Here is a 13,620-nt window from a genome sequence, read left to right on the forward strand (position 1 = left end):
GGGTTTCACCATGTTGACCAGGATGGTCTCGAGCTCTTGACCTCGTGATCCACCTGCCTCGGCCTCCCAAAGTGCTGGGATTACAGGCGTGAGCCACCGCGCCTGGCCGGGTAGGGCATTTTAAAGGGAAAAAGCTCTGGGACAACGAGAGGCTCCATGCTCTGACACAAGGGTCCCAAATCCTCTTCCTTACTTGATTCATTCTGCTCAGGAGTTGTGCTCCAGTGCAACAGGTATGGTTTACCCTGGGTGAGCCGATTTTGTGTTTGGACTGTGAGCAGGGATCTCACATGCAAGAAGTGAGGTATTTTACAGAGCTTCTTACATCAATAGATGGCAGTTTTTGCTGTGGGCCAGCTTGTGCTGAGCACTTTGTATGTGTTGTCTCATTGAATTTTCCTAGCTCTGCAAAGCAGGTGCTGTTAGTATAACTTTTTACAGAAAAAGAAACTAAGACTTGGAGTCAAGGGACTTGCCTAAATCTCAGAGCTAATGTGCTACAGGTGCAGGATTTGAATACAGGTCCTATAACCCCAGATCTCCTGTCCTTGGCCTTGGCACGTGTCCTCTGTAAAAGGATGCAGTGCTTGAGCGATCAGGTAGAAACGCAGAAAAGGCGTTATTTTATCTACCAGCTCCTCAAGGCGCTAAATAAAGGTAAGCATGGGTATGTCCGATACACTCTGGCTACCACTGGTCATCAGCTCCTGTGGTCAGAAGCAGAAGGAGTCAGGGGAATAATGGTTCATGGTTATTAATATTACCGATCAGCTAATAATGGATCCAGTCAAGAATGGATTAACTGGTGAACCTAGATGCTATCTGTCTTCCCTCATTGAACACATTCCAGCTCATAACTTTTCATTATTCCCTACTTCGATTCTTCTTACCAGAATAGTAAACATTTTTAGAAGCAGTTAACATCTCCAGGCCCTTATTTCATGCCCTGGAGCAATCACTTATTAATCACTTCTCAAACTTCACAGTTTCTGAAAATTAGCTCCACCAGAGTGGCAACTAATGTTTTCTTCAAGGATTAAAGAGTTCATTAGGAAGTGATTTTTTTCTCATTTTCCCATTGATTTTTCAGTTTCTTCTGAGACCATTTTGTTATGCAGGCTAAGAGTAAAGATGAAGAATCCTTTCTTTCATTCTTAGGTTGCCCAAGACTAAAGCCAGGCTCAGGTGAGAGTTCAACGCCACATGGGAGCTAAAGCGGGCCGCACCTGGGTCACTGAACAGCTCTGCAGGCAAATGCAGTGTGCTGGGACCAGGGGAGCCCCAGTACCTCTGTCAGTTGTCTGTGCTGTTTCTTCCTTAGGGAAAAACTGTAGCGTCATCCTGTAGTGCCATGTGTTTTAATAACCGCACTATTTTTATCATATTTCATAGCAAAAATTGTTCATCAAGTTCACTCTCTTTTCCTCCCTTGCTGTCTTTCTCTTCATCTCTCCCTCTGTCCATCCCTCCCAACCCCCTTCTATGGAGAATTGGCATATTGAAGTTCTCTGTCTCACAGGCAGTGATTGGCACATGCCATCTCCAAGGAAAAGATCAGTGAAAATCATGCAGGAAACTTGCTTGCTCTCTTCTTGCTTGCTAACCTCCCTAGAATGTAGGATCTGTTTTGTCTATAGAACATCTTGTAGGTAGACTGTTCTCCAAATAACATTTGAGAAATGCTGGCTTAAATTATTCTTGGGTTGTCATTAGTAAGCAAAAGTCCCATGAAATATCTAAAACCCCGATGGTAGTTACTGGAATGGGTGAAGAGTGAATAGGGCAGGGTGGTGGAGTAGGAGGAAGACAGTCCTTGGCATTAGATTCTCCTGGCTCCCCACCTCTTAGCTGTGAATCCTTTGGCAGTTTACTTCATTTCTCTAAAGGTGGCTTCCTCTATTGCAAAATAGCACTGCTTATGCCTACCCTGTGAGGGGCTGTAGATTCCCAGTCATGGAAGGGTTGGGGTGAGCCTGGCACAGAGTGGGCCCAGTGGACGCTGTGTATCCCTCCCTCTCTTCACATGTACATGTAGGCTTATCCAAAACGAGGACTATAGGTAATAAAATTGCAGCATCTTGGGATTCCTGCTCAATGCGTAAATTTTAGCTGCTTTTGTCCCCAAAACAGCAAAATGGGTAATTATGTGAGATAATGGATATGTCAATTTGCTTTACCATAGTGCCCATTTTACTATCTATATGTATCCCATAATGTCATACTATGTACTGTAATATACACAACACGGTTTAGTTTAAAAAAAAAAAAAAAACTAAATTAAAACAATAAGGAATGATTCTAAGGCAGCTTGAATTTGTTCTTTTATTCATGTAAGGGTCAACTTCTTGCAAAGCACTGAATTTTAAGTGCTTTATGATTTAGTTAAATTCTTCTCAACAGAATTAAAGTGATTTTAGTGATGCCCAAAGGCATTCTATCTAGGCTGAAGAAAGGAGAATTCTTCACCGGGAAAGGAAGAAATAACTGTCCTTATCTTTGTCCTTCTAAGGAAGCTATTTGTGGAAAAGGGAAGTTCTCCATCTGAGTTGCTCTCTGAAGCTACCCCGGTGACCAGCAAGCACTCAGGCCACTTCTAGAAGCCAGCAAGGATACACTGAACCTGCTTCTGATTTCTTTAGGGTCGACAAGCACCCCCAATGATTTATGGTACAACTTCATTGAACTGCCCTACCATGGGGAGAGCATCAGCATGCTGATTGCACTGCCGACGGAGAACTCCACTCCACTGTCAGCCATCACCCCACACATCAGCACCAAGACCATAGACAGCTGGATGAGCATCATGGTGCCCAAGAGGGTGCAGGTGATCCTGCCCAAGTAAGTGGCCCCTTCCCCTCAAAGAGAACAATGGCATTGTTCAACCAGCAGCTGTCGTGTGGGACGCCAGACAACATGAGGTGAAAATATGGCACATGATGAAGCCTGTTCTGTTTTGCAGAAATTTCATGGTGGGATTACAAGACCATGCTTTTCTAAACGCTTTGATTTAATGCCTGTGCTTCTTGTATGGTAAGATATGGATCATAAGAAAGGAGAGAGGGCAACCTTGGTCTCTGAACCTCCACATGAGCACAGGCTCGCTGGAGTACTGCAGAGGCTTTTAAACATATCTCATTGTATTTAAAGACTGAAAAACACACGTGTGTCATCATAGAGTAAGGATCAAAGTACAGTGAAGTTTCATAAAGCTCCATGTGTTTTCATAAGAAGCTTCATTTTAATTATTTATGTATTTAGCTAGAGGTTCATGAAGACCAAGGCAGCCAGTTTTTCTATTATACCCTAAGAGTGAAACTGAGATGGAATTGGAACTGCTATGACTTGAAGCCATGGGAAAAGTAATCCCAAATCCTGTATGAATCTTCAGTTTCTAACAGGTCAGAGAATGCTCTGTCCAGAACTGTGAAGAAGCAATGAATGTTGTTCCCTTTGTATGAACTTCTCAACATTGCTGCCTTCCTACCATCCAGAGCTTTTAACAGCCTAGGTCTTGGTGGCAGTGGAGAGAGAGTTCTAATAGCTTTTGATTCTTTGGTCAGCAAGTTAAGTAATCAGAGTAAGACATTCACAACAAGTATTAGTAGTCCTCCCAAGATTTTTTTTTCTTTTTGGTAAAATAAGCCTTCAGGTGGGCAGTGCTTGATATAAATAAATAAGATGGTGGCACCATAGGCCTTCATGGGCGAAGAACAGGTTCTTTAAATTATAGCCCATCTGTGGGGAGAATCTGCTCACCTCTCCTTGGTGCTCTTCCACAGGATGACATCAAATCTGGTAAAACATCCTCTGATGATAGGTTTGTATGTATATAGCCCCAAGGCCAGGTAGGCCACAAATATTCAGGAAACCTATATTATACCCAAATATAATACCATGTCACCTATGCCTAATCTTTGCTCCTGTTTGAATAGTAAAATGCTTTCAGAATCCCAAAATGGGCCAGGCACGGTGGCTCATACCTGTAATCCCAACACTTTGGGAGGCTGAGGCGGGTGGATCACCTGAGGTCAGGGGTTTGAGACTAGCCTGGCCAACATGAAGAAACCCTGTCTCTACTAAAAATACAAAAAAATTAGCCAGGTGTGGTGGTGGGTGCTGTAATCCCAGCTACTTGGGAGGCCGAGGCAGGAGGATTGCTTGAACCCAGGAGGCAGAGGTTGCAGTGAGCCAGGATCGCACCATTGCACTCCAGCCTGGGCAACAGAGCAAGATTGTCTCAAACAAACAAACAAAAAAATCCTAGAACGAACTATCAGGAACGTTCTTCTTCTCTTTTGACCATCTCTAGTCCTTATTAAGATGGCAGGTCTTAGAGCAGCCAAGACTGACATGGAGAACTTTAGTTGGATATGGGAAAAAAATGATAGATATTCCGGAGTACTAGGAACTTGCTAACACTCAGTCTCCATGTCAGTGTAAAGGCAAGTGCTTTTGTAGATCTTCCTAAGTATTGGAACAGGGAGCCCATTACACCTGAGGGTGGGAGCACCTATACTTGCTGTTAGTATATATGGCCCATTTTGCTAACTGTTTGAGAGATGTGTTGTCCTTTACTTATCTGGCATTTAAATTTGGAATTCAAATTTAAGAGGCAATTCAGATTGGTATTCAGATATTACTTTAAAAGATTCAGTTTGTAAACATGTAGGGACTCTATCATGTTGGAGCATTTAGAGCCTCATGATGTTTTCCTCATTTCTGCTTTCATGCTAGGTTCACAGCTGTAGCACAGACAGATTTGAAGGAGCCGCTGAAAGTTCTTGGCATTACCGACATGTTTGATTCATCAAAGGCAAATTTTGCAAAAATAACAAGTATGTTCAATTGAAAATGTATTTGTATACTTGAAGAAAGCGTTCCAAACTGAGACTGATTTGTTCAGAGGAAAAGGATCAGGATTAGGAATGTGTTGCCCTAAAACTGTACGAGGTTTCATTTGATATATTGCCAAATGGTGCTATTGCCCTTTGTTTATTTATTTATTGACTTTCATTTATTTATTTTTTTCTTTTATATTTTTATTTCAATAGCTTTTGGGGTACAAGTGGTTTTTGGTTACATGGATCAATTATACAGTGGTGAAGTCTGAGATATTAGTGCACCTCTCCCCTGAGTAGTATACATTGTACCCAATATGTATTAATAGATTTTTAGTCCCTCACCAACCCCACCCTCCTCCTCCTGAGTCTCCACAGTCCATTATGCCACTCTCTATGCCTTTGCATACCCATAGCTTAGCTCCCACTTATGAGTGAGAACATACAGTATTTGGTTTTTCATTCTTGAGTTACTTCATTTAGAATAAATGAAGTAACCATCCAAGTTGCTGCAAAAGACATTATTTCATTCCTTTTTCTGGCTGTGTAGTATTCCATGGTATATTTATACCTCATTTTCTTATATAGTCATTGCTGTTGACCTTCATTTAAATCAGCATCCCCACATTTTTCACGTACATTTCATGTGAAGCCTGTGACTACATAAAGAAGCATTTCATTTTATTGCTTTTATGAATATTGGCTCTTACTTAGGTATTCTCGCTCTGTTTTCAAATGCCAACTTTTTCCTTTTGTTTGGAAAAAATCAAGACTGTAGGCATGCACTATACCTAGATATGTATTTTGGCATTTCATGCTTATTAATCTGAAACAATACGGATTCAAATGAATCTGATTAAAACTTTTCTTTGCCAAAACAATTAAAGCATACTTTTCAATTGCCAGTAGTATATGTACCTTTTTCTAGAGTTATGTTTGAATGGTTAGTCCTTTGTTATTTAAATTTAGAACACAGCAATCTTTCCAAAGAAAAGTCATGGCTTGAAAGTTATTTGCACTCCAATTTGCAAATAACCTTGAGTGGTAAGAAATTAGCTCATTACCAGCTTTAATTGCATATGAGTAAATACCTAGTACCTGTTCTGTGGACAAACATGACTCCCCTGGTGAACCTGCAGCTCTGTGGATACTCTGATCGCCACTAATCGCTCATGACTCAAACTCAGGTCTGCAGCCCGGCAGCGTTAGCATCACTCGGGAGCTTGTCTGAAATGCATAATCTTGAGTGTGACCCAGACCCACTGAACCAGAATCCATTTTAACACAATCCCTCAGCCCAGCAAAGACTGAGAAGCACCATTTTCATCTGCACTTTCCCCTTCAAGCTTATTCACGGTAGCTGAAATAATAAATAGGGGGTGTTCACAGGAAGAACCAGGTGCCCCAGATTCTCCTGGAAAGCCCTCTTTAACACTGCATGTGACTTGGGCCCTGGAAATATGCATCTCAGCCACGATTTGGTCATTTTAGAGCTGAGAGTTCAAAAGCAGTTGACACAAAAAGCACGTTTTCTCTTTGCATCCAGACCTATGTCCCATCCAGATTAATGTCAACTTTAGTTTGCATTCTCCGTGAAAGCTGCACCCAGCGGGTGTTGCTGGAATCATCAGACTTCGCTGCGAAGTAAAGTGAGTTCACCAGAAGGTCCCTGAGGCACAACTGCATTTACACATTGGGCCTTCCAGGAAAATCTAAAGTATTTTCTTATTCTACGCTCTTCTCTCACTAGCATGCCCATGAGATGGGTGGCTGTTGTGAAGAGCCAGCACTTCTCTGCCACTAACTAGCCGTATGATTGCAGGGAAGATTACTTAACATTCTAGGCCTCAGTTTCCCCATCTGTAAGTGCTGTCTGAAATCCTTTCTGCGTCTGCATTCTGTAACTGAACAATAATCTTTCGCCTTGCTGCTTCCAGAAAACTGGGCTTCCTTTTTAAAGCTCTGCTCTTTTCATTTTTTAAATAAAATTCTAGTGATCAGAAGTGAATTGATAGAGACACTAAATCATTTGAGGGCGTGGGCCCCTGTCCAGAAGTAAGTATCACAGATCACTTAGCAGGGACTGAAATTCACAAGTGACAGCTGTCTACAGCCTTCAACCACCAGGACTGTCAGAGGTCATGTCTTTTGACACTTTTTAAAAATTGGAATTTGCCATGGCTTTGAGCTGTGAGGTTACTTCCCCAACCAACCAATGGCCTGCCTGTCAAACAAATGCTGATACTGTTTTATTTTCTGGAAACAGGGTCAGAAAACCTCCATGTTTCTCAGATCTTGCAAAAAGCAAAAATTGAAGTCAGTGAAGATGGAACCAAAGCTTCAGCAGCAACAAGTAAGCACTGGGTCACATGGCAGGGCTTCCTCTCGCAAGGAAGCAAACACACTCCTGTACAGTCATCGGTTCAGAAAATATGTAACGCGCCCTCTTTCAGCCAGGCACTGTGTGTGGGTTGACCCTCGAGAGACAGCAGCGAGTACAGACAGATTGAGGACCTGTAACCACAAAGCTTAGAATCTGTGTCATTAAAGCAAAGCATTTCAGTGACAGAAATTCCTCTAGGACAGGAGTCAGCAAATTTCTATAAACAGCCAGGTAGTATGTATTTCAGCTTTGTGTATCATACCATCTCCATCACAGCTTCTTAGCTCTGCCACTGTAGCATGAAAACAGCCATTAACAATACAAGTAAACAGATGCGGCTGTGTTTCAATAAAACTTTATTGATAAAAACAGGATTTGGCCTGGTAGACCCACCTTGAGGACAGTAGTTTGCTGACCCCTGCTCAGGAGGATAAAACATGTTCTGGCTTCTTACTGGCCAGAAAAGACCAATCTTCAGATTTAAACATAAAATAAACTTAACAGGCTGGGCGCGGTGGCTCAAGCCTGTAATCCCAGCACTTTGGGAGGCCGAGGCGGGTGGATCACGAGGTCAAGAGATCGAGACCATCCTGGTCAACACGGTGAAACCCCGTCTCTACTAAAAATACAAAAAATTAGCTGGGCATGGTGGCACGTGCCTGTAATCCCCAGCTACTCAGGAGGTTGAGGCAGGAGAATTGCCTGAACCCAGGAAACAGAGGTTGCGGTGAGCCAAGATTGCGCCATTGCACTCCAGCCTGGGTAACAAGAGCGAGACTCTGTCTCAAAAAAAAATAAAATAAATAAATAAAATAAAATAAAATAAACAACAAGTACTTACAGGAAAATAGGCAATCCAGGGCAAACCGAAGAATGTGCCAGCATCTGTTGAATTGCGGCAGGATTGCTATACAGGCTTCCTTGATAATGAGAACATCCACATCTGCGTTCTCCTCAGTGGTTTATATAATGAAGGAGAAAACAGAACAATCGTAAGTCGGGTTTTTCACCCCTCATTACCTGTAGGAAATTAAATGAATAGATTTGGCCAACTCTATGAGCCCGTAAAGTGAAAATCTTAGCTATACTTGTAGCTGGGTCAAATATCTCTGGTCATCGAAACATATCTTTTATATTCACAATAGATGTGTTATTGCTTTTCTTGAATAAACATTTTTAAAATTCCTTTAAAGTATAGCATTTAAAACAAAGAACCTGGAATAAAAAGTGGGTTGGAGATTTTAAGATGCTTTTTGTTTTTTCTAGGTAATTTTAAGTAACATCTAAAAGTTATTGATCAAATTTGCCAAGGAGTATAACTATCAGGACCAGCTACATAGGTTGTGGGGTCTGGTGCAAAATGAAAATATGGAGTCCTGTGTTCAGGATGTATTAAGAATTTCCAGATACTAACAGCAGAGTATTAAACCCAGTGCAAGCCCTGTGTAACTGCGCAGGTCCTCCTGTCTTAGTCTGCCTGGGCTGCTATGATAAAATACCATCGACTAGGTAGTTCAAACAACAGAACTCACACTTCAAGATCAAGGTGTTGGTGCTGGCAGGTTTGGTTTCTCCTGAGATCTCTGGATCTCCAGAGATCGCCGCCTCCCTGTATCCTCACATGGTCTTTTCTCCATGTGACACATCCCTGGTATCTCTCCCCCTTCAAATAAGCGCAACAGTCCTGTTAGAGTAGCCCTACCTAACCTTCCTTACCTCCTCAAAGGCATTGTCTCCAAATACAGTCACACTAGGGGTTTGGGGCTTCAGCATATGAATTTTAGGGGAGACACAGTTCAATCCATAACACCTGCTATTTAATATTTGTTTTTAATAACCCTGGGTAAAAGGGCTTGCCCCAGCATAACTGCTGATGTTTCCTGTGTAACGTCAAGCCCAAGAGTTCAATACTTTACAGGGTTTGAGCAAGAGGACTGAGCCATTGCAACAGGCATGTGGTAGTAATGCCCCCCATGCCTACCCTCCTTTGAGGCCCTGGCTCAGGCTTTTTAAATGGAAGCAAGCATGGCAGATGAGGAATGGCCAAGACTCATGAGCCTAAAGAAGTTTGCTTTCCAAGTCAGATGTCTACACCTGGTAAGCTGAACAGCAATAAAAGGTAGTAGGTCCTGGACGAGTGATCTACATTCCAGTGCAAAGGAAGCCTAAATAGTGTGCTGAAGGAGAAGGCACAGACACAAACGCTAAGAATTGGGCTGGGCCTTAATACACAGTAAAGATTGAGGGAAGCTAAAAAGGACCAGGGATGGGTATGATGACTCACACCTGTAATCCCAGCACTTTGGGAGGCCAAGGCGGGTGGATACCTTGAGGTCAGGAATTTCAGACCAGCCTGACCAGCATGGTGAAACCTTGTTTCTACTAAAAATACAAAAATTAGTCAGGCATGGTGGCACACACTGTGGCACGCACCTATAATCCCAGCTACTCAGGAGGCTAAGGGAGGAGAATTGATTGAACCCGGGAGGCGGAGGTTGCATGAGGCAAGATCGTGCCATTGCACCCCAGCCTGGGTGACAGAGCAAGACTCCATCTCAAAAAAAAAAAAAAAAAAATTAGCCAGGCATGGTGGTGTGTACCTGTAATCCCAGCTGCTCAGGAGGTTTAGGCAGGAGAATCACTTGAACCCAGAAGGTAGAGGTTGCAGTGAGCTGAGATTGTGCCACTACACTCCAGCCTGGGCAACAGAGGAAAAAAAAAAAAAGAAGAAGAAAAAGGACTGGGGGCTTTATCAGCAAAGCAGATGGTGTGAATAAAAAATAGCTAATAATAACAATGAATATTCATTAGGTGTGTTTAGTGGGAAACACTGTTCTAAGAGCTATAATATGTCTTATGTCATTTAATCCACATCAAAACTCTATGAGGAATAAATACATTTATCAGAAATGGTGCTTGTGTAGAAGAGATGAGACAGTAATGCAGAGGGTCTTGCCCAAGGTAGGCTTAGTAAATGGTGACTGCTGAGCCTGTTGTAACATGGCCAACCTATGGGACAAGCATGAAGTGTGTCTTCGGACACCAGCATCTGAGGGTCCATGAAGGTAGCCAACTTGCTGACCTCATGCTGGTGCACATCACATTTTCCTTTTCTTCCCATAGCTGCAATTCTAATTGCAAGATCATCGCCTCCCTGGTTTATAGTAGACAGACCTTTTCTGTTTTTCATCCGACATAATCCTACAGGTAAGTGACTCTCCTCCCCTATCATTCCCTCCTTGTTAAAATTTCAGAAGGTATATTGCACTGTTCATTTTATCCAACAGTGGTACCCATAATCCATTTCACTAATATCAATAGTTGCAAACACTTTGACTAATATAACCATCCATGTTAGAGAGATAGGAAAATAAAAGCTATGTTTACAGAGTGTGATGGAATCTTTTACACACCGACAGGATTTTAGGTTTTGCAGATTGTTGTTTTTAACATACAGAGAGGCTCAGCATCCCTTTGGAACACTTTTGACATCTATTGATTTTTCCATGTTTATATAAATGTGGTAGTTCAATTTTGCTGGAAGTCATATAACTTCAACTTTTGTGTATTAGCCTGTTTTCACTGCTCTGAAGAAATACCCTAGACTGGGTAATTTATAAAGAAAAGAGGTTTAATTGACTCACAGTTCCACATGACTAAGGAAGCCTCGGGAAACTTACAATTATGGCAGAAGGCACCACTTCACAGGGCAGCGGGAGAGAAAATGAGAGCTGAGCAAATTGGGAAACCCCTTATAAAACAATCAGAGCTGTGAGAACTCACTATCACCAGAACAGTATGGGGGAAACTGCTCCCATGATTCAGTTATCTCCACCTGGTTTTGCCCTTGATACATGGGGATCAGTACAATTCAAGGAAAGATTTGGGTGGGGACACAGAGCCAAACCATTTCACTTTGTAAGCCCACTCTATTGCTATACCTTGGGAATTGTTAATTCAGTAGATTTTTACCCTGTGAGTCATGGTTCAAACTTGGCTCTGGCCTTAAGCCTCATCTTTTAAATGAGAACAACACTAGTTCTGATCGCTTACTACAATTATGAAGTGTAAGTTTGTCTTTGTGGAGCAGTTGGCTTCTTGCTGGTACAAGAGTAGGCACTAATATATTTTAGCTTTTACTATTTTATTTAATCAGTAATATAAGATAGTTCCTCATCCTCTTACCTCATTGCATCCGTGATATTCTAACTGATGTGCTCCAGAACTGGGCCATCCAGTGAGGGAGCTTCTGGCCACATGTTGCTATTTAACGTTAACTTTAAAAATTCAATTTCTGGCCAGACGTAGTGGCTCGTGCCTGTAATCCCAGCACTTTGGGAGGCCGAGGTGGGTAGATCCCTTGAGGTCAGAGTTTGAAACCAGCCTGGCCAACATAATGATACCCCATCTCTGTTAAAAATACAAAAAATTAGCTGGGCATGGTGGTAGGTGCCTGTAATCTCAGCTGCTTGGGAAACTGAGGCAGGAGAATTGCTTGAACCTGGGAGGTAGAGGTTGTGGCGAGCCGAGATCACACCATTGCACTCCAGCCTGGGCAACAAAGCGAGACTCTGTCTCAAGAAATAAAAAATAAAAATTCAATTTCTTAGTCACACTAGCCACATTTTAAGCATTCTCTGGCCACGTGTGACTAATGGCTACCATGCTGGACAACAAAGATATAGACTGTCTCTACCACTGCAGAAAGTTCTGCTGGACAACACTACTGAGCAAGAGGTCAAACATGATTCTTTCCCTTCCCTTAAACATACTACCTGCCATCTTATTCTAAGGATTATTAATTTACAGAGGCATGCGTTATTTTCTTTTAATTCTATAGGTGCTGTGTTATTCATGGGGCAGATAAACAAACCCTGAAGAGTATGCAGAAGAAACCATGCAAAGCAAAGACTACTTTGCCACGAAGAAAGACTCCTTTCCTGCACCTTTCATAGTTCTGTTAAATATTTTTGTACGTCGCTTCTTTTTCAAAACTAGTTCTTAGGAACAGACTCAATGATGCAAGCATTTCTGTTCTGGGAGGTACTGGAGGGAAAAAACAAGCAGGATGACTGGAGCACTATACTGAGGAATGAATGGAAAGGCTTCCAAATGTCTAAAAGATTCTTTAAACTACTGAACTGCTACCTAGGTTAACAACCCTCTTGAGTATTTGCTGTTTGTCCAGTTCAGGAATTTTTGTTTTGTTTTGTCTATATGTGCGGCTTTTCGGAAGAAATTTAATTAGTGTGACAAAAAAAAATGTTTTATGGTAGCTTTTACTTTTTTATGAAAAAAATATGATTTGTCTTTTAAATTCTTTTCCCCATCTCCATCCAAAGTCTTGATGGTAAGCATTATTTTGGGGGTAGAAACAGTGAAATCTCTAGGCTCTTTGTGTTTTTGTTGTTGTTTTATGTAATGCATGTATTCACTAAAAGTTTAAAAAACTCCTGTCTTGCTAGACAAGGTTGCTGTTGTACAGTGTGCCTGCCACTACTGGTCTGTACTCCTTGGATTTGCATTTTTGTATTTTGTACAAAGTAAAAATAAAGTGTTATGAGTAGTAAAAATAAAGCCATTTCTCTGCTATTTGAAAATACAATAGAAGAAACTGAGCCTTTTGAACATATTTCAGCCTCTTCTAGTAAACCTCTGTACTTATGTAAATATCAGGAAATTCAAAGCCCAGAGACTTTTCATATCCTTTTTCTCTAGACCTGACAATCAAACACTCTTCCGTGCTTCAACACGTCTCAGTTTATAGATCACTTCAACGGAGTAACTATTACAGTAATCCTAGTTCTAATCTTAGCTACGTTCACTGGAGCAATGGCTAAGAATTCTCAGCAAAGATGCGGATTTGGTAGCAAGGGCAGAATAAAGTTGCTGGGTACCATGTATTTTGGAAATCTGCGGGAATAGTGACTGTTTTGTTTTTGGTGATAGGAGTGTTTTTGAAATGACAGTTTTTTTTATATTCAAGGTAACTTTCCAAGTTGAACTCAAGCATCATAATTCTTTTTCTTCTTTTTTCTTTTTATAACAGGTCTTGCCATGTTGCCCGGGCTAGTCTTGAACTCCTGACCTCAAGTGATCCACCTGCCTCAGCCTCCCAAAGTGCTGGGATTACAGGCATGAGCCACTGCATCCAGCCTACAAACATCATAATTCTGATGTTACCGTTTGCCTGCTTTTAAACAACCTAATATCTTACAGATTTATGCAGTCTAACCTGAGTCAGAATTTAAGTTTAAAATATTTATCAAGACTTAAAAATGGTTTTTCTTTTTAGCCCTTGAGTTCTACTTGCCTTTAACCATATATTAAAACCTCACATTCAGCACTCCATCAGTTTGCCATTTGGAATTCTTACTGGTCAAGTGGGCTGAGCTTTGC

The 13,620-nt window shown here is 41.6% G+C and overlaps 1 protein-coding gene across 3 annotated transcripts in view; it reads left to right on the top strand.

Annotated features, from left to right (window-relative positions):
* SERPINE2 (serpin family E member 2) overlaps positions 1–12,821 on the top strand; it is a 66,619-nt gene extending 53,798 nt beyond the window's left edge. For all 3 annotated transcript variants that reach the window (XM_037738763.1, XM_017529028.2, XM_037738762.1), the window contains exons 5-9: positions 2,640–2,838; positions 4,735–4,835; positions 7,105–7,191; positions 10,345–10,428; positions 12,062–12,821. In XM_037738763.1, coding sequence (XP_037594691.1) covers positions 2,640–2,838; positions 4,735–4,835; positions 7,105–7,191; positions 10,345–10,428; positions 12,062–12,099 — 509 coding nt within the window. In that variant the 3' untranslated portion in view covers positions 12,100–12,821. The remainder of the gene's footprint in view (positions 1–2,639; positions 2,839–4,734; positions 4,836–7,104; positions 7,192–10,344; positions 10,429–12,061) is intronic.
* The last annotated feature ends 799 nt before the right edge of the window (positions 12,822–13,620 follow it).

This window comes from Cebus imitator, unplaced genomic scaffold (genome assembly GCF_001604975.1).
Source record: "Cebus imitator isolate Cc_AM_T3 unplaced genomic scaffold, Cebus_imitator-1.0 Scaffold57, whole genome shotgun sequence".
NCBI lineage: Eukaryota > Metazoa > Chordata > Mammalia > Primates > Cebidae > Cebus > Cebus imitator.